The 26,499-nt window shown below is 47.3% G+C and overlaps 1 protein-coding gene across 3 annotated transcripts; it reads left to right on the forward strand.

Annotated features, from left to right (window-relative positions):
• Positions 1-1,792: 1,792 nt before the first annotated feature.
• TOR1AIP2 (torsin 1A interacting protein 2) lies at positions 1,793-16,227 on the forward strand. 3 transcript variants are annotated; one of them, XM_044439272.1, is made up of 6 exons: positions 1,793-2,119; positions 5,429-5,608; positions 7,731-8,435; positions 9,007-9,039; positions 10,087-10,206; positions 12,611-16,227. In XM_044439272.1, exons 2-6 carry the CDS (start codon positions 5,575-5,577, stop codon positions 13,414-13,416), a joined length of 1,698 nt encoding a protein of 565 aa, XP_044295207.1. In that variant the 5' UTR covers positions 1,793-2,119; positions 5,429-5,574; the 3' UTR covers positions 13,417-16,227. The 3 variants fall into 3 exon arrangements, with proteins under 3 accessions (XP_044295207.1, XP_044295208.1, XP_044295209.1); XM_044439273.1 differs by lacking the exon at positions 9,007-9,039 and having other exon boundaries at positions 1,793-1,975; XM_044439274.1 differs by lacking the exons at positions 9,007-9,039; positions 10,087-10,206 and having other exon boundaries at positions 1,793-1,975.
• Positions 16,228-26,499: the final 10,272 nt, after the last annotated feature.

Raw genomic sequence — 26,499 nt, forward strand, 5'->3', positions numbered from 1 at the left:
TAGCGAGCAAAGGAATTAAAAATAGAACTGCCAAGATCATTCGTACACCCCTTTACACAAATGTTTGGTGTAACCACACTTAGAATATTGGTTGGAGAGAGGTAATAGGAAGTCCTTCCACAGTGCATACTTATGCTATGAACATCACCATAAAGGGGGACTGGACAAATTCATGGAGGAGGAGGCCATTGGTGGCTGCTAGCCTGGCTGGCCATGGGCTGCCTCCGTCACCAGAGGCAGCATGGCTACATACACCATCCACCAGGCAGCCTGGGCAGGTGGAGCTCTTGCACCCATCCTGCTTGAGGGAGCCTGTGGGCAGCTGGTTTGCCACCATGTGAACGGTGTGCTGGACCAGATGGCCCTTTGGTCTGATCCATCTAGGTTGTGACCAGATGGCCCTTTGGTCTGATCCATCTAGGTTGTGACAGGCATCACTCTTGAATGGATGCACACACAGCTATTTGTTTTTGATTGAACTTGCATATAGTTGAAACATCTGAATATATTCTGTTATATCGATATTTACATATAAGCAATTTCTAGAGGAATTTAAAAATTAGATTGTTTTGTTGACATTCACAATAAAACATAAATGGAAAACGATATTAGCACCAACCTTGCTTTCTTTTTGGCACCAAAACAAAGCATTTTGTTGTGCTGAAACATTTTTTAAATGTTTAGTTTATTTGGACCATCTACTTTACATTGATTATGTACCATCAGTCCAATCTTATGACTTTTTCTATTCTTAAAGCAGGAATACTATCGATGCAACCGGACACTAAGAATGAGTATAAGCATGTCATGATACCTCAGTAACTGCAAACGGCTGACAAGCAGTTTGTCAGAAACATTTTCTAGCTTATTTTCTATGTCACTTAAGTTTGCCTTGGGGGAACACTGGGTCTCTGCTTCAGATTCTGCAGCCATGGATTCACTGAGCTGCCTTGGAGAAGTTTCTGCAGTACAACCCTATTTAACCATCTGCCGAGATTGTCGTGTGAACAAACACTGTACATAGAAAAGGAAAAAACGGACCAAACTAAATACTTTGGATTTTCTCTGAAACCTTTCTTCTGATCCAGCAGAGGTCTGCTTACATTATTATCAATGTAATCCTACATATGTCTACTTAAAAGGGATCTAATCCAGGGTAAATGGGGACAGTATTGTGCTGTGTTCTGCGTAAGAATCGGCCAGGGGCTGGGCCTTTGGAATGCTCCTGCCTTTTGCCAAGCTCCAGCTCAGCCACCCTCCCTTCTCTGCAGCAGGGCCTTTACGCTCGCTGTTGCAAAAGGAGAGGCAAGATCTCTAAATTCTCCTTTTCCCTTCCTTACGAGCTTGGCTTGCCAGGCCCGCGCACCAGGGGAGCGAGACAAATGCCCTGGGCTACACAACTGCCAACGAGACAGAGCGCTGTCCTCTCTGCGTCTGGTTACCCTAAGCGAGCGAGTGAGAAAGAGAAAACTTTGCCCTTTCGACCCAGACTGCCAGCATCACTTGAGAGATAAAACACTCTGTCGCTAATGGAGGAAGGGCAAAATGGACCCGGGCAGGCTGCGATTGCCCAGGCCAGGCTCTTCGCAGAGCTTATCTAGGCGAGGAAACGTCACTTCTGAGAATCCATTGTCCCAGGTTCCCGTTTCTTTTCCGTGGGCATGGCGGAGCAAGAAAACTACATATCCCAGCATCCCACTGGGAAAACGCTCGCTGCAGGGAAAAGTCATGTTGACGTTGCTCAAAGGCACACCCGCGGGTGTGTGGCAGGGGGCTGGGCTGCTCCGCTCCGAGGAAGTTGAGCCGGAGTCCTCTGCCTGCGAAGCTGCCTCCTTGCCGGCGGCAGGGGACGGGGAAGCACGGCGCGCAAGCACGCGGCCTGCCCGAACTAACTTTCTGCGGAGCAAAGCGGTGTCTCGGTCTCACTTCCTGGAGAGAGCACGAAAGAAAGGCGGCAGCAGGAGGAGAGGACAAGGTAGGCGAGCGGGGAAGTGGCCAAGCCGTGGCACGAGTCCGCGGAGTGAATTTGGACTTGCATCCTTGGACAGTCGCGGTCAAGTGGCAGACTCGCAAGCTCAGCTTTGCGCTCTGGAAGAAGGAATCGAGCTGGGGCACGAAGGTGCGGCGGCACTCTCATTGCGCTTTCTCTTTCCTCCTTCCCATACCTGTCATCGTTTCGAGCACACGAGAATGCCTCTTCCTATACCCCTCTTCCTATACTCCTATACCCCTATAAACTGCCCCTCTTTGCAGTTGATAGAATGAGGGGTAGGTCTGGGGCTACATCAGCAGTGTGGAGACTGCCTTTTCCATCTCCAGAACAGGGCGACCCAGCTATGTGGCTATGAAGTACTTGGTATGGGGCCAGCAGTACTGGAAACTGGGTAGTGGTGCCCACGATCTTTTCCCCATTTGTGAAACTCGAGGCTTCAACTTTACCAGTCTTCTGCCCCAGGCTGTGTGGTGCCCCGAAAGGAGTGTGCCTTTTAGTAGTGGGACATGCTGCAGTATTTTCTTTTCAGCTCCCACTTAGTATGTAATATAAATTTAACAGTAGAACTTATCCGCCCTTTTAAACAAAAGAATGTCAGAGGCTATATTTTCATAATCATGCAATGCTTTAGCCATTTTCAATAGGCCTTTGATGATGACTTCTAACTCCAGTAGATCTCATTGTATATTTTCTGCACTTGTTTTGTGTAAACTTTTAAAATATAAAATCGTATTAAAGCAATTAAATCAGCTTGCTTTTTTAAGAATGGAAAATACTAGGTGCTTCGTAAAGAATAATGAAATTAATGCTCTTTTCTCAAATATGAATATTTATGTAGCACCTTTGACCTTCCTTCCAGTGGAGTTGGGCGGAGATTGTCCCAGCATTTCCACAGTCTCGGTCCAGTTCTAAGACTGAGAGGAAGCATGTGTGTCATTCGACAGGCCTGCCAGACATCACTGTCAGAATGTGTTCAGCGTGCCTGCAAATGCAGCGCCCCCCGGGGATACTCTGCTCACCGGTCTTTGTCTCAGGAAAGTCCAGAAGGATGGCTTTGAGGGCTGCTGGGCACACTTGAGCAGCTGGACCTGTGCTCCTCTTGGATGGCCAGGCTGGCGGGAAGGAATGGAGAAGGCTGGCGACCACCATTTTTGGCCAGGGCAGCACGGCCAGACAAAAACTGTATGCCTTAGTTCCCCTGTAGGATAGCCCCTACATGGGAATATTTAAAGATATTCCCTCTATAGGTAAAAAAGGGGGAGGTGCAAAATATATACAGTACAACATAGAGGCATAAGGCCCCAATTCTAAGAGTGCAACAAGAATGTGAATGCTTCTTTATTTGGCTATAAACTAACATGGCTTAGAGTGATCCCGGGACACCTAGACATTGTCTGGGGAGTCACTGGATAATCTGAATTCCCAAATCCAAGGTGAAAGACTGTGCTCTGACCCCTCCCCACCATAGTCAGTATGGGGAAAAACTGGACTGGCTGTCTCCGTGGTCAGAAAAGCAACTTGGAAAGGGTGAGGGGGGGTATTGAAGACTTTCCAGTGGACAGGCAGGGTGGAAGGCCAGCAGTATTTCCTCCTCCTCCTCCTCCTCCTAAGTGCTTACCTAGCTGAATTGCAGAGCGAGGTTCAGAAAGGCAGAGACTGCCTCTGCTGGCCCTCCTCTTTGTGCCGGATGCTCGCAAGCCTCTGAGTTCAGGGAGGTGCAAGCCACACACTGAATTCTTAAGTACTCTCCTTTGATGTTTGTCCATCCTTTTCCATGAGGATCTTGTCATCTAACGGGTTGTGAGTTGTCCACGGTGTGTCCGCAGGTGGCTGATAAGGCCGATACGGGCGCAGAGTGTTCTGCCAAAGGTCAGGCAGACATGTGTGGGCACCACTGTTGCAGCGTTTGCAACTCTGGCTTTACGGAGCGCTCGCTTCTCTTGTGCTAAACTCTCCTTTACACCATATAAGAAATACATGGAGAACTAACAATGATTAGTTTTTTTATTTTATGATTAAATTGCCCTTTTCCTGATTTAAATCAATCTACCCCATTTCCTTTATCTCTGACTAATGAGAGGATTCCTATTCCATATTGTTTGTTTTTCCAAACATGTATTTCTGACTCATGTATCACTTCATATTCTGTAGCATATAATTGTGTATGTTCATTATTTCTTTTGTATATTGCACTGTTCTTTGTCCTAAACAGGTTCTTGGCACAACATTGTTCATAATAATATGTACTCTAATTCATTCAATATTTTGTATTGTCCAGGTTCACAATACTTTCTTTAATGATTATAGGCCATGAGAGCATCTCTTATGGAACACCTTCTTTAAGTTATATTCTTTGTGATTATATTAGTTTTCGCTGAATGGTTTTACAGATTCACTCGGAGGCTTTCTGATCTTTCCTCCAAAGAAGAACTCTCCCTGTGGCCATCCCATTTATAATGCAATTTGTAATTTAACAGAACTGAATATGGATCAACATGTGAATCCTCTGTATTTATGAGAAATTTGCACTCCCTTTTCTGCTGATCCATTAAGGGAATCATGCAATGGGACAGTGCCTTTAATGGACTCAGAGAAGGGTGGGCATCCAGTGCAAGTGAGGGCTGCATCCCTTGCTCCCAAAACCCTCCTGCTCGCAAGACTAAGGCACCTTCAGGATTCCTCATATCCTGGTGAAGCCCCTCTTCTCCCCTCCCTGGTTCCCCAGCACCAGTTCCAAACTAGGGAACTTTCCCCTCTGCCCGTTCCCTGGCGGATACGTAAGCAGAAGTATGCCAAGTGCAGCTTTGGACCCAGCCCAATATGTTGTGATCCATGCAGTTCTTGAGTTTTTAAAGCTCTTTTTGAAATGCACATTCCTTTAAGAGGTATTATTCTGGGAGGGCAGCAACAGCTTGAAATAACAGGCTTTAGAAAAGCGACAGGAAAACTCCAGTTGTGTGTCAGTCCCGAAGCACACATATCCAGAAGTGGTTCGATTTATTTATTTATTTATTTATTTAAAACATTTCTATGCCGCCCCATTGCAACAAAGCCTCGGGGCGGCTCACAACAGACATAAAAATACAATCAATAATTTAAAAACTGGTACCATCTCGGCTATATATTAAAATCTATAAATACAATAATAATAAATTAACAGTTAAAATAACTTTTAAATACAAAGGTCTTCACCTGGCGCCAAAAAGCAAATAATGACAGCACCAGGCGGACCTCTCTGGGGAGCGCATTCCATAGGTGGGGCGCCACCGCAGAGAAGGCCCTCCTCTGGGTACTCACCCTCCTAATATCCTTCACGGAGGGCTCCCGGAGAAGGGCATCCGCTGCAACTGTCCAGCACGTTTACAACTGCAGCTTTAGTGAAGAAGATGTTACTTAACAAGGCATCATTTCTGATAGTATTTTTTCTCTCTCTAGGTCTGTCTTGTTTTCTAAGACCACGGGTGATGTTATGTCCAACCTGCTTGCAACCTGCCAAACCATCCAAAATAAATAAAGGTCCTCTTTTCGATTGAGCTAGAAGGTGCAACGATACGAAGCACAACATCAGATCTCAGGAGAAGATGACAGAGGAAAGCAAGGAGACTGCTCCAAAGGGTATGGCTGGACAGAACATGGTATAACTGGTTTGCCCCAAAATCTCCACCACAAAGCCACTTTGGCTTTCTGTTTAATGAAACCAGAGAGTGGCTGGGTGCACACAAAATGGCAAGCCAGAGTATGGGTTGAGTGTGAGGTGGTGTTGAACAGTGGGTTGCCCCTGTATCGGGGCTGTTGTGTTGTAAGACTGGCTAGTGTTTGCCTGTCACACTAACAAACCATAGTTTGTTAACCTCAGATAACCCATGAAAAGAACCCATGGCTTGTTGATGGTTGTAAACTGTGGGTTGTTCATGGTTAACCTTTATGGTTTGTTAGCATGGCTGGGTTCACACAACGAACAGCCCACAATAACAAGTCACAGTTCAATGACAACTCATACTCGACCTGATATAATGTGAAACAGGTTATTAACGTTTTAAGAAGACAGGGCATAGAAAATGTTCGATCTTCTGAATTCACAACAAATGTCAAAGCTCTTAAATTCTCTTAAATTCTCCAAATAAATGCACAGGACCTCTTTCCAGTTTGAGAAGAAGCAAGTGTCTAAGTAGTAGGAACTCGGTAGGCAGCAAATGTTTCACTCGCTCTGCCATCAAGAGCAACGCAGCCAAGCGAAGCCACGGTGTTGTGCGGCACACCATGTGAGGTGGTTGGTTATATCAGTGAATCCTCTTAAGTTGGGTCTTTGCCATCACCAGTTTTGTCTTCCCAGTAAACCCAGGGCAGTTGCTGCTGGGTTGCTGGTTTGTGCCTGGACTGTACAATCTGGCAACCAGCACACTGCAGGAGGGGGGAAACATTTATGGCCCAAGGTCAGGATTCCAGTCTAGCAGACATTCTATGTGAGTTTGAGTTGCAGTGCTGTGTAGGGCCAAAGGCAGAGTGGGTACAGCCAGATGCCTTATTTCTTTTAAAACAACTTCAGATCCACATGAGGTGCAATTCCCTGCATGAATTCAGTGGAACTTAATCCAGGATAACTCCGTGTAGGTTCCACGCAGAGCATCTCAAAACCAGACTTTCAGATACTATCCCCAAATCCAGCAAAAATCCAACACAGAAAAGGAAGAAACTGAAGTAGCACTTAGCTATTTTGCGTCAGCCGTTCCTGATTAAAAGCTAATAGGATCCCCCTTCCCCTGCTCCTCAGTCAACCCTGAACTGAGATAGTTCTTTCAGAATTCGCTGTTCTTGGCCCTTCTATCAAGTTAGGGCTGATGCTGCTACACCTTTACTGTGCAACCCATGGATCCAAGCAAAGCTTCTCTTTCCAGGTCATCTTTTTCCCAGCCCTACCAAACTTTGCGGCTAAATGACAGTTTCAACTAACTTCACTCCAGCACAGAAATTATTTTACTTTACTGAAGCTCCTGAAAATCTCAGACGGATCTGGTCGATGGTCAGACTTGAAGCTACTGAAGGAGCTCGAAGTGAAATCTGAAATCTTGAGATGCCTTCTGTCTCAAAATACCCTATTCAATGGCAAAGCCCGCCCTGTTCATTGTTTTAATTAATATAGTTAGTCAAACAAGAGCCTTGCAACAAGGCTTACAAGAATAACAAAACTAAATTTCCAACAAAAACAGTTAAGGCTGTAATCTTGTGCGGGTTCAGACAGAAAAAGGTCCTGCAACCCCCAGTGTTCACAGCCAGCTTGGGAGTGGAAGGACCCAGGCTGTCTAAATATGCACAGGATTGCTTAGTCAAGCTTAACTGCGATATAACTAGAAATGGTTTGAAATCATGGCTGTACCGATTTGCTGGATTCATTAATTCATCTATTAATTAAAAGCATTTCTATACCATCCTTCACTCAGTCCCAGGATGGTAATACAATAAAAGCACAGCATCAGACAATTAACATTAAATAAAACCCATCTTAAAACAAGCTCAGAACTTAACATATTGGGAAAATAAAAAGGTTTTGGCCTGGTACTGAAATGAGTAGAGTGTTGCCGCCAACAACACTCCTCTCTGAAGATAAAATGAGCGGAATCATACGTAAAGCAAGGTATTGCCTTTTTGCAGAACTGTAAATAGATTCTTAGGTAGGTAGTGATTGAGAATCCCTTGCTCATCGCATGGCAGGAAACTATTTTATTTGTGGCCCATACAGACTTCCCGGATGGAGAGGAGCTGACTCTTCAGCATTCACACAGTGAGAATATCCTTTCCAGAACTGAACAAAATGAAACTGAAGAAGAAAAAGTGTGTTCTTTGCTGGAAAGGCACTCAGATGCTCATGGGATTGCAGAGACAGAAGCCAGTGTCCCTGCAGGATGCAAGACGGACCTTTCTCAAGGTTCAGCTGCCTTACTTGACAGTTCTGTAGGCAAAGATGCGGTGAATTCCCCTGATGCAAAGAGTGAATGTTTGACCCAAGAATCCCTGCTGGCTTCTGGAGGGGAGGAGAAAAATAGCTCACCCACGACCATCCTAGAAGAACAAGCAAGAAGCTCAGCAGGTCAGCAAAGCCAACACTCATTGATCTATCCAGAGATTGTCTCTCCAGGATTCAAGGTGGAACTTCCGCAGAGTTCAGCTGCCTTACCTGGCAGTTCTATTGGCAAAGATGCGGTGGATTCCCCTAATGCAAAGAGTGAATGTTTGACCCAAGATTCCCTGCTGGCTTCTGGAGGGGAGGAGAAAAATAGCTCACCCAAGACCATCCTAGAAGAACAAACAGAAGGCTCAGAGAGCCTGCAAAGCCAAGCCTTATTGGACTATCCTGAAGAAACAAAAGAGGAACTGATTGAAAAAGAAGAGAAAGCATTGGTTCAAAAGCCTGAAGACTCAGAGAGGAAGAGATCCTGGAGTGAAGGTAAGGCAACACCCTCTTTGATCAGGAAAACTAATAATCTTGCCCATACTAGTTTGGCTAAACGTTGTTTTAACTGTTCTCAGGAAAGAGATCAGTTTAAAACAACCCTACTCAGACTAAGATCTTGATAAACAGCTGGAATAAAGTTTGCAATGTGTGTGATGTATAAAACTGATTCCAGTTACAGGATTTTTAAAGAGTGGGTATAATGTTAAAAGTCTGGGTTTGGTTCTCCACATGACCCTGCAGTCATGTAGGCATTTATGTTGCTGGAACTGGGAGATGGACTGGAAGGAAGGCACCCCCCTGCCTTGGTGGCCCCTTCATGCTCACCTGAGTTTGCACCCACACATTTTTTTGTTTTTACATTTTTGAAAATGTGAAAAGTTATGCACAGGATATGCTAATAGATGCTCCACACTTTTATGATGGCCCTGTGAGCACCTGGGCAACTTCTTATGCAAAAAATGGACTGTTGCATAGTGACATAATGCTTACGAAGTGATTTCTTGGATTTGCTCTATATTTTGAATATTTTGTAGAATTGCAGTCTTGTGCTTGTTTTCTTCAGCAGTTCTCCTATCTTACCTCCTAGCTGGAAAAGGTAAGTACAGAAAGGCAGAAGGACAGATGAAATCTGAATGGTGATTTGTTTACTGTTTAGCTGGTTACTTCAATGTTAAGTCCAAATTTTAATAAATCTGAATGTGCATTTCCTGAAATCTAATACACACATAATGCTAATCCATGGTTTATTTAACTCATGGTTAACACATAGTTTGTTGTCCTGCCCAGAGTTTGTGTGGCAGACTGTGGAACAAACTGGTTTATTTTTTTCATTCCCTGAATTGTTTGTTTCAATCTCCCTTTGTCCATTCACTCCCTGTATCTCAAATGCATTCATTCATTCATTCATTCATTTTTATCCTGTCTATTCCCAGTGATTGTAAAGCTGTAGAACTGATTTAAAAAAACACTGCTGTCACCGTATCTGTAGTCTGGCAAAAGAAGCCATGAACAGTCCACAGTTCTGGGTTCACATGCAACAAAAAGTCATGGTTTGAACAAGCCAGAGTTCATAAGCCAGAGTCCAGTTTACTTTCTGGACTGTCTGTGGTTAGCAAGCCATAGTTTATTAGCACAGCTGGGTGCACACATCACAACTTAGAATTCAACAACCCATGCATTAAATAATTCATGGATTAGCAATATGTACATACCAGGTCAGTGCACACTACAAACATTATGGACACATCTATTATGATATTGCATTTATATCCTGTCTTTTTTAATTTGTGTGAGGAACCAAGGATAGCTTTCATTGTTCCATTTTATCCTCACAACAACAACCCTGTGAGGAAGGTTTGGCTGAGAGTCTGTGACTGGCCCAACGTCACCCAGTGAGTGCAATATGACCTTTATAAAGCTCCCAGACCAGTCATCTACGCCTTCCCCGTACACACCCTGTATCACAGCCTGTCCTAATCTCGAGTCACAGATATTGCTGAGAAACAGCTCCCATCCTCCTGGCTGAAGATTATAGGGTCTGTAGTCCAACGACTCGAGGCCAAGAAGGGCTGCAGTTGGTTGGTCAAGTTAGGTGTAATTTTGTTCCTATTAACACTGAAGTGCCTTTTTAAAAAAAAATCAGGACACACAATACACCAAGCAGAGACTGAACTCTGCTCAGAAGGGACGAGTCGGTGCCTTTCACAAGGAGAAAATAATCAGAGCACAGGGCAGCGGAAGAATTCTCAGCCGACTCCTCGAGGTAATGCTGAAATGACTTTATACTTGATTATCCCTTCTAATTCTTCCATTGCTACCCTTCCAAATCTTAGCCTTCTAATTTCTTGGCTGCAGTCTCCCTTTGATTGCGGACTGAGCCAAAATATGTAAATGTTTTCATTATATCAGTTTATTCATTGTTGACATTTGTGTAATCCTTCTGTAATCATGATTTTTGTTTTCTTAATGTTTGGCTATCCTCCTGCTTTTGCATGTTCTCTCATTTTCTTCAGGACTTGTCTCAATTCCTTGCCGCTTTGTGCCAGTAACATGGTATCATCCACATATCTTGAATTACTGGTGTTTCTTTCACCAGTTTTCCCTTTCTCTGACCCTAATTCAGCTTTCTTGATGATAAATCCTGCATGCAGTTTGAACAGACTGGGAGATAACATGCACCCTTGTCTGCCACTGTTCTCAGTATGAAACCTTTCTGTTCCTCCATATCCTGGTTTAACAGTAGCTTCGTGGCCACAATGCAGGCCTTACATCAGGACAATCAAGCGCTGTGGCACACCCGTCACTGTCAGGGCCAGTGCCTTTTTTGTCATAGAACGCACCGGAACAGAGTTCCGGCACCTTTTTTCAACAGATTTTCCAAGTTTTAAAAATAACTTTTGAAAATTTGATGTTTGGTCCACGTGGATTTGAATCGTCCTGTCGAGCGTAGCAGGTCGGCGGCAAAATTATTAAAACGGTCCATGCGGGCTGCCTGTGTGTCGAATCCGATGCGTGCGTACTTGGTCCGCGCTGGTTGTGATGGTGCCGCTCGGCTTGTGACTGGTCGTGTGGTCGCGCCCTGAGTGCTTACTGCGGGCGGCAACGTTATGTGTCATTACACAACTGACGTGTGTGAGTGTGTGTACAGTGATTGACTACGTGTGAAAGGTAAATAATTTCATGAGTTCCGGAACCTTTTTTCTTACAAAAAAAGCACTGGTCAGGGCCATCCGTAGCGTCTCGTGATCCACATAGTCAAATACCTTGCTCTGGTCTATAAGCACAGGCTGATCTTTGCGCTCCAGCAGCCAAATGATATCTGTGATCTTGAGTGCCTCTTCCTCCTCAGAATCCCGCTTGAATGCCAGGCATCACTTTGTAATGCTTCTGTCCTCTTTGCATCTCCTTTCTTGCAGATAGGAATGTATCTTGAACGCTTCCAGTCTCTGGGCCATTGCTTTGTTTCCCATCTTCTTGACATATTCTTGCCAGGGCTTGACAGTTTCTGTAGCTTGGGAAAATTCTGTTAACATTCTGTCTACTTGAGGAGCTTTATTCCTCCCCAAGTGCTTTCAGGGCAGCGTTTGCGTCACTTTCTAATATTGCAGACTCTTCCTCATAGGATTCCTCTTGAACAAGTCTTTCACCATTGCAACTCTCCTGTATGGTTTTTCCATATATTGTTTCCGCTGTGTCTTTCCTTTGTCATGGTCAGATAATATGCTGTCCTATTGGTCTTTCAGCATTCCTAATCAAGGTTTGAATTTATCTTTGATTTCCTGGACCTTCTGGGAAATTTCTCTTGCTTTTTTCTTTTTTGTTGTTCTTTTCTATTTCTTTGCACTGGGCATTGCAACAGTTATTTTTGTCTCTGTGTGGCAGTCCCTGAAAAGTTGCATTTGGAATTCTGACCCTGTGACTGTCAGCTTTTGCTCGTCTCTGCTAAGCCACATGAATGTTTCTTCTGTCATCTAGGCCTTTTCTTTCTTTTTTGCTACAGAAATTTCTTTTTGGCCCTCTTTCCTGCTTTCAGTCCACTTTTCTTCTGGTTCACGATCAATTGCATTCAGTACTGCAAATATGTTCTTTATATGGACCTTGAAATTCCTCAGGAATGTTATTTCTGTTGTATTTTGGCATTATGCTGCTCTTAGTAATCTTTTTCAGATTTATGCTGATTTTGATAGTAGCTCATGCTCACTCCTACACTCTGCTCCTGTTTGGACAATAAGAATACAGGTTCCCCTTGCTATTTCCAGTTACGTCATCTGTGTGAGTTGTAATGGGATATCCATGTGTACAGTCACCTGATCAGTGGCCTGGAGCATGTATTTGCAAAAAACAGATAAGAGAGTCCAGCTACCTGATAGCATTGCTGTGGCTTCCCCGAAACTCCAAGATTTCCTCACCCCATTAAGGTGTCCATCCAAAAGCAGGGAAATAGGAGAGCAGAATAAGGTGGTTTGTTTGCTTTCTTCAAGTTTCAGAGAATGCTAGTTCCTCAAGAATGCAGGCTTCTTAATCAGGGCAAAACCAAGATGACAGATTCAGTGGATTTGGGAACTTATGACATGTTGCCCTGAGCCTATTGCCGTGGGAATGTTCCGCTCCTTCCTGAACTTTTCTCTGTCTCTCTCTGCTCCCCATCCCCCTCCCTGGGTTGTTAGGCTTACCCTGGTCTGGAATCGCTGTGGGAGTTCTGGTGCTCCTCGGTGCAGCCTTTTTAAGCAGCAACGGCTACTATACTTCCCAACTCGCAAGCATGCCAAGAAATCCCATCGTGGAAACCTTCCTCTCCAGGTTTGATCTCCTGAAGGACAGCTTTCCAGGGCAGAGCCCTTATCTATGGGGAAGGGTTCAGAAAGTCCTGAAGAAACACCTCAGCGCCTCTCATCATACTGAACCAGCCATCTTCATCTTGACGGCTGCCCGGGAGGCCGAAGTGACCTTGAAGTGCCTGAGCATCCAGATTGCGAATGCGTATTCGGCTTCCCTCCAGAGCAGCACGGTCCAGGTGGACGGAGTGTCGAAATCCACTCTGAACAGTGACCAGGCCAAGCTGGCCATGGACGAGGAGCTGAGCGCCGGCTTCCAGGCAGGAAGGAAGGCGGCCACGGTGCATCGCTTCGAATCCCTCCCCGCGGGCTCCACCCTCATCTTTTACAAGTACTGCGACCATCAGAGTGCAGCCTTCAAAGATGTGGCTCTGATCTTCACCGTTTTGCTGGAGGATGAGAAACTGGAGCCCAACATTGGCTTGCAGCTCGTGGAAGAGAATGTGCGGGATTTCCTCTGGGCAAAGTTCACCAACTCCGCTACGCCCAGTTCCTACGACCACATGGACACAGACAAGTTGAGTGGGCTGTGGAGCCGCATATCCCATGTGGTGCTGCCTGTCTCCCCCGTGCAAGCGATCGAAGACCAGGGATGCCTTTGGCAAACCCAGCCGAGGAGTGACGGAGGCGGCCTTTGAGGAAAAGCAAAGGAAAAGCTCTGCGGGATTTGCACCAATTCAAAGATAAGCAGCAGTCCTGGGAGCAAACTGATCAGTTCCTCATTCTGATGTTGGCTTTGGGTGTGACTCCTTTGGCAGCATGTACACTAGTCATGGGTAGTTTGTGAGGCTGATCAGCATTTGCGGCACAACCTGGGCACTGTTTTTTTTTTTAATTAGGATGCAGAAAAGAGGGCAGCACTCTCCTCTTGCACATGGAGGAAAACGGAAAGGAGACAGAAGCACAGAAATGCCCTTTTAAACATTAGCATTACACCGATGCGAATTCCCATGTGGAGGTGGATGAAATCCTTATGGACAAAGCACCTTACAGAACACTCGAGAGATTCCAGATGCTTACATTAACGCCTCAGAGAGAACCAAGCGTCGCCGCTGTACCAGCTGTGGCGTCTTGGAGCCTGTTTGCACAGCGAGGTCCGGCATAACCTCCATCGGCTTTCCCTGCTTTGCTGCTTCACTGGAAACACTACAGAATACTGCAGTTTGTTCAGCTTAGGTCAGCCCAAAGGCTGTTCCCATGTGCTGTACTAAGAGGTAGGACAGCAGCTCAGGGTATGTGGGATTTGTGTGAATGGAATGCGTTGAATTAGCAAAAACGCTTCAGGGTCATGCAGCCTCCGTGTCTTCGCGGTAGGAAGCTGAGTAAGTCAGAGCACTTCTCTGTTAGTAAGGAATGGTGCCACAGGAGTAAATGTTTTGGGGTAAACAGGAAATGGGTAGGTGTAGGATAACCTAGAGGCGATAATGCTCCGGTCCTTTTTGCAGATTATTTGGATGCAAGTCAGGTAGGTAGCACCTTGCGGATCCCACAGGACAGATATTGACCTCCAAGTTCAGACATGGCGTGGAGAATCGCAGGCCCCATTCAGCCTGCTGGGGGGCAGTCTCCTTCTCTGGGGTGCACAGACAACCATGTTCCTTCACCCACCAATCATTGGGTGGGTTCTTAGACTGTGCAGCGCTTTTCCACATTCTGAAAAGCTAAGTGACTGACCATAAGAGCTTCAGGGTGCGATCCTGTGCATATTTAGACACAAAAAGCGTAACCCGGCAAAACCCAGCCAGGGAATTGTCGGCCTTGCCTTCTGCCGAAGCTTGCGTCAGATTGCACGTTTAAGCTCCAGTTTGGCACTTTGCTTTTGGTTTCAGCTGCCACTGGAATGCAGCTCTTGAGAGCAGTCTCCAAAATTGCCCTGGGCCCTCCACCTGCACCAGGTATCTCTCTCCTACACCCCCCCCCCCCCCGCAGGACCACTACATCCTCTGCGGAAAGTTAAGAAGCAAAGCCAGGCTGAATGTGGGATGGCAAGTCAGGAAGCAGTCAAGGGAAAATAATAGTTGTAGGTAGGCATCATGCTCAAATAATAATAAAAAACAGCAGCTGGACTGTGCCATAGAGAAGAATTTTCCTGGGAGAATCTGCTGCAAGGTGGACCCTGACTAACTTATGCCAAACGAATGTCTCATTTTGCATTCTAATCAATATTTGCATTTTCCCCTGCGAATTTCTTAGCCTTCTGAGCCCCGTTTTTAAGTGGGAGACAGCCACACCTACCCTTCTCACATTGCGACGATTCTGTTGCATTTCACTCCTGCCTTGGCATCGTTATATTTCTGCACTGCTTGCACCTACAGTGTGATCCTGTGTCGGTCTCCTTAGAAGTAAGCTGCCGTGGGACTTAGTGCAGGATCGCAGTGCTGGGTTCGTCCTGCTGTTCCCCCTGCTTGTCCCCCAAGGAACGCTGTGCTTGAGCAGGATGAAACTCAGCCAGCTGCCCTGTCCCCTCCTGCATTAGACGGTGATTCACAAGAAACAGGAATAAGCAAAGATCACTGGAGTTCAGCTTGCTGCTTCAGAGTGCCCTGAATCCAGCCAAGTCATGCCTCTGGCCCAAAATGCTCAGCAAGGCAAGTTGTTCTTGCTGCGTTGCATTTATACCCCACCTCTTTCCCTCTTGTAAGGAATACAAGGTGGCTTATATAGCTCCATTTTATCCTCATTGCAACAACGCTGTGAGGTAGGCTCGGATGGAGGGAGTGACTGGACCAACGTCTCCAGTGAGCTTCATGGCCGAGTGGTGATTCGAACCCGGATCTCCTGGGTCCATGCAGCAAGAAGCTTCACCAACTCGTTTGGGCAACCTTTGGGCAGCTAAAGCTACAAGAACAGGCCAGGTTAAGGACTGAGTCTAGTTACCACACTGAGTGAATAACAAGGTAATTAAATTAGGTTTGCAATTTCAGAGTGACACTAAAAATCTGTGCAAGTACAGAAAAGGCACTTTTAAATATAAAAGTCTTCCTTTTTTGGTCAAGTAACCAAATGTAGGGATGCTAAGGTGATAAAGGTATAGGGCTTCAGTTCCAGGAACTCTTGCACAGCCCAGAACTTCCTCTGGAGGGCTGTGGGAACTCCCGGGATGGGGACGACACTCATGTTTAAGCTTGTAAGTGGTGGTGGTGGTGGTGGTGGTGGTAATTTAAATGGAAACAAAGGATACAGCTTTGCTTGGCAGAAACGTGTGAGTGTTATTTCTGATTTTGTAGCTATCGGCCACTTGTGCCTTGGACATGTCAGCACAGAATGCTCTGCTTTCCCTCACCTGCGACAAGGGGGCAGCACCTGTCCAGCTACTGTGGACGTTTTCCATGAGCTATTTCAAATAACACCTTCCTCTTTCTGTAAAGGGAGTTTCTGTAAAACCACAACTGATAAATTTTAAGAATCTTTTATATCAGTTTCATAATAAATCCACTGTTTTTGCTGTGTTTCACTCTTCCATTTGCTGAAACCTGAAAAGGCCAGGTGGAGTGTCCAGGTCTGATTTTTATCTCCTCAGGCTTGAAGTGCGCGGCCTCACCTTGAAGCAGCTGTCCCGTATCTTACTTTGCAAAGGGTAAGATTTATATGGTCTCTTTCAACCTTTTCACTCAGAGTTTGAATAAAGGTAAAAAGGTAAAGGTTTCCCCTTGACGTGAAGTCCAGCCATGCCTGACTCTAGGGGGCGGTGCTCATCTCCGTTTCCTGGCCGAGGGAGCCAGTGCTTGTCCGCAGTCGGTCTCCGTGGTCATGTGGCCGGCATGACTAAACACCGAGGTGCACGGAACGCTGTTACCTGCCCACCGAAGTGGTACCTGTTTATCTCCTTGCATCTGCATGCTTTTGAACTGCAAGGTTGGCAGGAGCTGGGACGGAGCAACGGGAACTCACCCCGTTGTGCGGACTCGAACCGGCGACCTTTCGATCTACCAGCCCAGCAGCACAGCAGCTTAAACCATGAATAGCTTCATCCAAAACACCATTAACATCATCAGGGCTCTTCCGTTTCCCTAAAATAGACACATCCTGAACCAGTTTTTTGTATAGATGCTATAAGACACCTTGGCTGGTTCCTCTTGAACCAGAACTGGATTTTTGGTGGGTTGATGTACTGAGTACTTCTCAAATACCAGAGGTTTCAAGTGGGAGAAGAGACAGACCATAAAGCATGTCAGCAGCCTTTGTGAAGGGCACTGGAACTCCCCTCGGGCTGTGGCACGCTTGGAAGGGGGAAAAGCAGGCAATATTGCGGAAAACACCTTATTTCTTGACTAAAGAGCACCCGACAATGCTGTTGAAGAAACACACTGGGTCGGTTGGGCCCAGGTGACTTGTGTTGTACATTGCCAGGAAAGACGGGCGGGATAAGCAAGCGCTGAGCTCTTGCAGTGATGAGAAGCTCCTCTACTGCTTCCCGGAAGAAAGCAGTGCTCTTGGTCAGGTTTGCTCCCCGTTTTTGCAAGGAGTGGCTGACTGCAGGAAGGCCTTTCGTTTATCTGTGGTGAAAGGCTGACTGGTGAGCAAAGAAAAGGAAGCCAAATGGTAGACTTTCTAAATTATTATTTATGTAAATAATATTCCCTGGACATAGAATGGGAAGAAGGGGGAGGGGTGGAGAGGAGAGTGTGGAGGTGAGCAAAGTGGGGATCTGGGAAATGGGGGCAAGGAGACATGCCCGCAGCCCCACAAGATAAAGCCACGGGTGCCTGCGGGCCTGAACGCCTTGCTTAGGCTCTGGGTGGTGTGGGCACATGATCGTGGAGAGCCGGGTATTTGCTTCCTGTTTCTGGAAGATGAAAGTCTGGCGGCACCTGCTTTCTGCTTGCTCCTGCATTCCTTAAACGCCTCAGATTTCTTCTTCTAATCGAGAGGCGTTTCGGAGGGCACAAGAATTTGCAAGATCAGTTCTTCACGAATGCAGCCAACTTTTCAAAAAAGTAGAATCCTACTACCTTCCTTTGGTTCTCTAACCAGTGAATAGCTGTTGATATTGGTTTGCATACTTCTTCTTTTTTTGCCACTGGACATGAGAAGACAGAATGTCCATTTCCAGCACTTCTAACTCTGCATCCAAAGATTCCTTTGCCAGTAATCCTCTACTCGGAAGTACATCCCAGGCAATGTAGTAGGGCTTGCTCTCGGGATGCAGGTTTAGGATTGCAGGTGTAAAACCTGGGCGTGCCACACGGCCTTTCGGCACCAGGGGATGCCCAAACCATTCTCACAGCCACTGTTCCAGTTGTCGGTATGAGCATGGCAGAGCAGCGCTTTTTAATCAACGAAACAGCGCCGTCACTCAGAATCTTGCGAGGGTGCAGTCGTATAGGGAGGCCCATGAGGAGCCATCCCTACAGGTGGTCATCCATCAAGGGGCGGCAGAGTGAAGGCTGATGCAAACTGGGGAAGGCAGGTGAGCACCTTGCAAAGGTTAGGGCGCAGGTGTGGACATTGGGAGGGGACCCTTCATCCACTGCTTCAGCAGGGTAATATTCAAAACTGTGTGGCTCATAGAGGGTCAAGCTATCTGCGGTGAGCTGGGCCCTGTGTCCCATGGTGTACAGCAGTGGTGGCGAACCTTTCAGAGACCGAGTGCCCAAACTGCAACCCAAAGCCCACTTCTTTATCGCAAAGTGCCGACACTGCAATCAAACCTGAAATCTGAGGTTTTGGTTTAGAAAAACCAACTCACAGCCAGTCCAAGCAAATGTATGTATGTATGTATATCCATCCATCCATCCATCCATGCATCTATCCTTTGCAGCGCACTGACCGGCCATGCGAAAGCTCGGACGAGTCGCAGCTAATGAGTCGCGGCTCGTGATGCCATCGCCTGGCGCCGCTACTCCTTTCCGAGCGTGCGCATGGCCCCTGTGTGCGCTGTTATCCGATGCTCGGCCGCTCGGGCGACTTGGCTCGCGTGCCGACAGAGGGGGCTCTGCGTGCCCGCTGCGGCTCACGTGCCACAGGTTCGCCACCACTGGTATAGTATTTCCTATTGGCCTAAGAATGCAATCAATATGCCATAAACGGGGCTTGCTTCCAGGACATTGCATAGGATTTTAACTTTAAAAGAAGGGGGCTGGGGGAAGAGACTGGATTCTATCACTCAAAATGGTAGCTCGACAACAGCAACTATTTTGCAGGAGTCAGAATCGTTATTTCCAATGGGCCTGCCTGCAAACCCCCTAGAAAATCCTTACCCACCTTGCATACCACAAATCAGCACTAGAGGGCGATACCGCTCCATTTAAAATCAGTCTAAGAGAAGGAAGGACAACCTCCGATGCAGAGATGGGAACTTTGGTGGGTTTCGACGGCCCATAGGCCAGCTCTGACCTAAAGCATTCAGACTATCTGGAAGGCTAGAGCGTTTAACTGAGAAGAGTTTCCATTGCCGTGTGCTTGTGTGGCTATCTCTAGGTCTCTGGGTATAGGATTGTATTAAAGCAGGTTCAACAGTTACCTTTATGTGCAGCACAACACGCTGAGTGAAGCTGGGTTATGAAATGTCTTTGGATTCAAAGAAATAACTTACAATGATAGTTAATTCTAAACATTTCTCCTGAAATACCTGCTCATTCTGTTTGCCTGGATGTCAGTCACTCACTTCTACAAAGCAGAAGTTATCTGCCACTTCCCCCAAGCACTTCTTGTGCTTTCTGGCTCTTTCAGAGCCTCTTTAAGGCTGATCCATACCAACACTCCAAGGCTGCCGTTTCCTCACTCTGCCTTCGGACCTGGATCCATAGCAGTTTTGCAATGCATGCAAGATCTTGCACGGCTCTGGGTGACCCAGCCCAGGAAAACACAGGTTCTCGGACAACTCCTTTCTGCTCCCTCACAAAGGCAATTGAAGTATTTCAGGATGGGAGCTTGGCCAGGTGAATGGTCCTAGGAGGATGGTGGAAAGAAACAGCTTCAGCAGCACCTCCATCGCAGTGGCAGCCCCAGGGGAGGGGGCCAATTGGCCAGCAAAGAGATTGTCTTTGTATGGCACAAGAAAAAACCAGAGCAGTCAAAAGAACACGTACAGTTCATTCAGACACGCGGGGAATTCTTCTGGTGTGTAGGTAGCCCTCAAGGGACTACCAAGATGGAGCCTGCACAGGGACGATCAGGCGAGCGGCAACACAACCAGGAGAATCTTCAGGACGGGCCGACATTAACGTGTCTAAGGTGTGCCCCCCAAAGGACAGGCCTATTAGCATTTCTACATCACGCCTGGGAAGTAAGACTTGTAACATGGATTCCTGATCACATTGGGAACCCCACCCTACGTCTGAAGCTGTTCTTACAGAGTCGGGTTTTTGGCAGCCATACTATGGCAAAGCTTCTGCCCTTTGTGCCCCGACACGTGCCTGCTTCCGATTGGGGAGAGCCAGGGAAGAATTAAACATTCCTCGTGTTGGGCAGGCAGCTTTTGAGGAGATCCGTTCTGGTTTTATGAATGCTGTGGCTGCTTTGGGAGCACTGGCCATCGCCCTGGCCTTTGCTGCAGGCAGGCACCTGTGTCCAGAGGTGACAACATGAAAGCTCGGTCTCACTGCTCTCTCTCATAGCTGTTGATAGAGCTGTCGTCTTTGAATTCATCTTATCTTTTTTAGAAAAGTCGTCTAAGTAATTGGGTGACATGGGGGTGTGCCGTGCCGTGCAGAGTACAAGGTACTTCAAGGCACGAAAGGACCAAAATTACACGCACTTTGCTCAGCACGTCGTTTTCCACCGTTGCTCCAGTTCATTTTACGATAACACCCCCCACAGCGGCCAGCACTGAGCCACAGAACAAAGGGATGCATGGAAGGCAGAAAAGTGCCGTTAATCAAACTGACACAGGTGCCCTTCCAAGGACACCAGCGCCTTGCGCGTGCATGATGGATGGTTTCCTGGACCACACGTGCCGAGCCCATCAGCCTCTGCAGGCCAGCCCCTGACCCAATAATGAGTTCCCATATGCAGTCAGGGCTGCGGGTGCCGTGATTAGATTTCCTCCAGCAGAGCACGGGGCATGCGCATGTGTTCAAGGGGGAATGTTCCTCTCACTCTGCCGCCCCGCAGGCCTCTGTTTGTGGTGTCTGGGCCTGTTTGTGGTGTCTGGGGCCTGCTGATAACCCCCAGAAATGGGGAGGGATGCATCCCCAATTAACAGATTAGAGTCAAAATTATAGCAAGGGGGCAGAGTTGGTAATTGCCTTCCTGACTCCCACTGAGCATGTTTCTCCTGAGTTGGTGTACTGGTTTAGTGGCATGTTTAGAACTTGAACTGGTAGACCCATGGGAGAATTGGTGCAAGCTCCATTCTAAAAAGGCACTCAGTGGGTTCCTATTTGGGAAGCTACATGCTCAGGAGCACACCATAATTGGGAGGGGCCTGGTGCAAGCTTGCAACCCAGGCCCACTCCCCCAGACAGCCCATGATCCCCTTCCATGCATATAATTGTACGGTTTGTATTGACAGCCGGATCTTGCATTAGAGGGTGGGGCACTGGGGGGAGTTTTACTTTCATGATGCAAAAGACCTCTCCCCATTCCAGAGGATGGTCCAGGTCAGCCTTCCCCAGCCTCATGCCTTGTGCCGTCCAGGCATGTTCGGACTGCAACACCCAGAATTCCCAGCCAGTAGCCCTGGGAGTTCTGCGAGTTGCGTCCAAATGCCTGTGAAGGCCACCAGGTTGGAGAAGACTGGTCTAGAACCGTAACTCTGCTGTTCAGAACGGAGCTGCTTCTGCTTTCCAACGGGCTCCAACACAATTCACAAGATGTGCACGGACACAGGCAGAAATCTGTTTTCCGCAGGGCTATTTGAGGGAGCAGCTAACTAGACCCTGTGTTGGGTGCTGCACGTGAGACCCTTTGGAAGACACGCTGCTCGTTGGGCGTGCGAAGAAGGGCTTTCCCCGTGTTGTTCTCAGATGCAGAATCCTTTGGTTTTGTGATGCTCCCTCCCCCTTGCACTCTTTTCAGCTTGGCTATTTGTTTGTTTGTTTATTTGGAATACTTATATGCCTCCCCATTCGCAAAAGCCTCGGGGCGGCTTCCAATACAAATAAATAGCTATACAAATACATAAAAAACTGGAAACATCCCGGCATAAATATAAAATCAATAAATAAATTCAACAATTAAAGTAACGTTTAAATAAAAAGGTCTTGGCCTGGCGCCGAAAAACAAGTAACGACGGCACCAGGCGGACCTCTCTGGGGAGTGCATTCCATAAGTTTTTAAAAAGTTTTAAATGTTTTTAAAATTTTTAAAAAGTTGTGATGATTTTTAGCATCTTTTAACATTTCACCGTGTTTTCCTTCATTGTTTGGAATATTTTGTGAACTGCTTCGGCCGATGCCAAAAAGGTGCAGAAATGGCAATACATATGACCGACCGTCGAGCCTCATTTTTCCCCCATACAGAAATGGGATTGTTGCCCGGGCTGAACTCCCATCCCACCAGTTCTTGATCCCAATACCGATCGGTTTCCAGAAGCCAGAATCGGCGCTTCCTTATCGGCAGTGCAGGTGATGTAGCTGAGCCCGGCTTGTGTGGTGGGAGGCACAGAAGGACCCGATAAGCTCAGCAACTTCTGTTCGCAGGAAGCTCAGCTGCAGTCTGCACAGTAGCCACAGCTGGCAACCCCACAGAAGACTGAGTTGCCTCGAAACCCAGGGCCTTCATTGGTGAGAGCACCCAGGCCCCCTGCAGTGACTTACGACCGCGTGCTACCAGGTGGTGGTCAGCACCGCCAACTACAAGCTTTTAGAGCATGTGCAGAGTGTTTTATAGACTCTGAGTCACGTGGGCCCAGCAGCTGGGCGGTTGATGACGAAATAAGATGAACACAGTCAGAGGAAGGTGAGAGGTCTGCAGAGGGGGCTCGGTACGGTGGCATTTGATGGCAGGAGAGCAAGGAAGGATCATGGGATTATTGTGAAGCCTGGCATGCAAATGAGGGTGCTTGCAACCTGGCTGTCTTATCAGCCCTTCCTGATCAGCAAAAACAACAGCCCTGGCAACTTCTTAGGGGAAGCCATCAGGTCCCACTCCTTACAGCAACAGCGAATGCCAAACAGTGGCCTGGCTTAGAATTTTGGGGGTGCTTCCTGAGAAAGGGGTGCAGGCATTGTATAACATTTTATAACACAGAGGTTCGCCTGGTGCCGTGTTTTTCGGCGCCAGGCCAAGATCTTTTTATTTAAACAATATTTTAATAACATTTAATATTAACTATAGGTTTTAATTTGCAGCCGGAATGAATCGGGTTTTTAATTTGTATAATCTGTAGTTTTTGTATTATATTTGTTTATTTATGTAAGCCGTCCCGAGGCGTTAAGCGATGGGATGGCATACAAAAACTCTAAACAAACAAACACAAAGACACACAAGAAACCCTTTTTTCGCCAGGATTTATCTGAATTTTCCCAACACGCCTCTTCTTCCCCCACAACTGCCCTTCTCTGCTTCGCCACTAACATTCCTGACAGAACGAGGATCGACCGGTTGGTAGAAAACCAGGGACACTCCAGGAATCAAATGAATTCCGCTTGAGCCACTTCCATGCAAAATATTACCGAAGACTAACAGAAGCTCTGTTGGCAATATGATAAAAAACTGCACTTAACATTCTAGCCGGCCCCAGGCTGGGCTCAGGGTTGTCTTTCTCCTTCTCTCCAAGCACAGAGTCTGTGAGATCTTGTAAATGGAAACCCCAGTTGTCTAGAGAGGTGACAGACCCGAGGATTAGGAAAAAGGGCCCTATGTTGAGGGAACACGAGAACTCTTTAATCATGCATCAAAGGAACAGTGCCTCTTCTTTGACCCTGAACCTAGCAAACAAAGAATTCCTTGTTGCCAGTGACTCAGGGATGATCCAGAATATTTCATTCCGGCTTTGCTCATCCTACATCCTATGGTTTTGCTATCTGCCTATGGAGATGACACAAAGCATCCTTTTTCTGGTGTGTCTTTTCCACTGGCAAGAAGCCGCCTCTTCGAAGCACCAGCTGTCTCAAAATCAGCTGCCCCACATGCGTCATGGACCGTGTGCTCAGGATTCCTCACTCAGAGTAGGTTGTGGGTGCTTTCACCCAGGGCCTCTCCTTTGCTTTCTGAGCATCCCGTGGCTTTTTTTAAATCAAGGAAAATCTGGTACTATGTGGAAATGGCGGAATAGAGAATGATACACTCGCTATTTTTCGCAATTCTGCTATGCAGCAGCGCTACCCTGTGGTTGTGTAATGGAACTGGTAGAAAGGCCGAAAAAGAAAATAGTGCTAGGGAAGAAAACACGGCTAAAGAGAACCCATCCTAATCTCCCAAAGAATCTGGAAGCAGAAGCCTTGGTAAAGTGGGGGGTTAAAAGTCTGCAATAATGAAGATTGTGTTCCTAGCCATCATAATTAAGGATATTGTTATGACAACTGGCCACCCTTTCTAGCCCAAGTTCTGGTTCATAGCTCAGGAGAAGGATCCACCTGCACACACCTCCCCGTTGCTTCCCCTGGTTTGGAGAATGAAACAAAATTTTAAAAGGGTGCGCTGGTGTCAACAGAGACTTTTGAGAAATCCCCACGTGGGCTGTATATAGAATTTCAGGAAATAAACGCATTGCTGTGGGAAGCATCTTCATCATCACCACCACACTAAATCTAGATCCCAGCTTTTCTCCTCTTGCAAAGAACCCAAGGGACCGTACAAGGTTTTCCTCCTCTCAATCTTATCCCAGAACATCATCCCTGTGAGGGAGGCTAGGCTGAGAGCTCCAGGGAGCTCCTTGGCCGAGTGGGAACTAGAACCCCGATCACCTGAGTCCCAGTCCTGCACCCGGAACCTCTGCACCGCAGTGGCAGCTCCTCTCCCCCGTCTCTCTCGGCACACACTGGTCTTAAGCTGAACTGGGGCTGCATGCACTCGCGCTAAAGTAAATTAAACAACTGACAATTGCAGAGCGATGCGATTAATGTCACCTGTGGTTTGACCCTCTGGAGCCCAACGAAAAGGTCTGAAAGGTGCCGCAGGAAGGAACACTTGCGGTCTGCCTGCATTCCTGCTTGCAGATTTTTAAAGTATATTGCCAGATAGGGCCCGAGTCTCTCGCACGCTCCATCATCCAGAGACAACTAGGCACTCGCCCTCCACCGCCTCGCTCCTTGAGGAAGCAGGACATGTTTGACCATGTAATAATCAAGCGTATGGAGTGCTTTTTAAACAAGTTAGTATATTGCATCTCTTATCACCAAAATCTTTTAAAAGCATGTTTTAAGGTAATTTAGAGGTATTTCAGTGGTGCTCCTCCTATTTTAGAGGCAGGAATTTGAGTTGGTTCATCAGCAAAACGCCTTACAGGAAAGATAAGAAAGTAGGACCGACCCCAGAGTGTGGTCATTTTTAAAATTCATTCAGAAGTATGCAAACTTTATTATTGAGCCTGACAACATGTGAAGGAGCCCCAGTTTATATCACATACACACCCACTTTGCATACAACAGGACAACCCATGGTTAGCTGTGAGTTGTTTGGGAGTGTGACGGGGAACAGGTGGACTGGTTCCCCCCTGCTCGCTGGCGCCAGCAGGGGTGGTGCCTGAACGTGGGTCCCAGGGGTTGGGAGTGGCGTTTTGGTGCTCCACATAAATCTTTCCTCCCTATGACTATTATAATCAGAAAAACAGGACGACTGCCTAGCAACAGTGACGCACGCATTGGTTACTTCCCGATTGGATTTCTGCAACGCACTCTACGTGGGGCTGCCCCTGAAGACAGTCTGGATACTTCAGTTGGTGCAAAACAGAGCTTCTTAAAACGACATCTCCTGCAGTGCAGAAAGCCAACTGGCTCGAAGGAAAGGGAGAGTGGAAAGTTTAAATGGTTTAGAAAGGAAGCCTGACTCCCAAATGATGCATTAAAATGGGAGTCCTTATGCTTTGACTGTTAAGAAGTTTGAACCCAGAGAGCTTTATGGTTATGTCGAATTGCTATGCGCTGCTCATGCACTTCCAGTCTTTATAAGCCCACAACATGGCTCTGCTGAAAAACTTTTACATCTGTGAATGCAAAAACGGATCAGGTCTCCTTAGGAGGAAGCACCCCCTTCCAGTGCCTGGGCTCCGTGGATTGGTACCCGTGCATATGCTTGGTTTCCAGGTGCTTGATGTGAGCTAAGACGGCCAGCTGGCTTTTATGAGGAACTGCTGGTGGGAGGCTTTTCCACATGGGGCACTTACTGTGCTCTCGTGCGCCTTCCCTCATGGAAGTTTGCAGGTCCTTACATAACATGGGCGGCCTCTCTGAGGTTTTCCACCCAGTTCCAGGACAACCGGCCCTGACAATGCGGTATTTTCCCGGAGGACGCCGTTGCTCGCTAGGCAAGCCTCGGCTGGCTGCTTCTAGCGCCACCTTGTGTTCCGCAGCGGAACGCACGGGGCACATGCAAAGGTCCGTCCACTCGGTAGTCCAGGATTTCACGCCTTGTCGCTTTGCGAGGACGCCGCGCTTCAGCAGCGGCTGACTGTGCATTGGCTTGCTTTCCTCTTCCCTCCGCATCGCTTCTCGGCTTGTGCTGCGTCTTCTCGATGGGGATACGGGGGTGGCGCCACACCTGTTCTGTCCATTCTCGGTTCTGGGGAGGCCTCGCGTTCCAGCGAATGCATGGGGCAAAGGGCTGCAAAGGCGTGCCGCCCGCGACCAGCACCTGAGAGCCTTCGGGCCGGATCCGGCCGCGGGGCCTGCGGCGGG

The sequence above is a fragment of the Varanus komodoensis genome, unplaced genomic scaffold (genome assembly GCF_004798865.1).
Source record: "Varanus komodoensis strain SLA01 unplaced genomic scaffold, ASM479886v1 scaffold34_1, whole genome shotgun sequence".
Lineage (NCBI taxonomy): Eukaryota > Metazoa > Chordata > Lepidosauria > Squamata > Varanidae > Varanus > Varanus komodoensis.

Excerpts from the sequence above, each read along its gene's own strand:
- TOR1AIP2 (XM_044439272.1), top strand. The coding sequence starts at position 5,575 with ATGACAGAGGAAAGCAAGGAGACTGCTCCAAAGG. Across the intron at positions 9,040-10,086 it reads TTACCTCCTAGCTGGAAAAG|GACACACAATACACCAAGCA; the intron begins GTAAGTACAGAA and ends AAAAAAAATCAG. Across the intron at positions 10,207-12,610 it reads TTCTCAGCCGACTCCTCGAG|GCTTACCCTGGTCTGGAATC; the intron begins GTAATGCTGAAA and ends CTGGGTTGTTAG.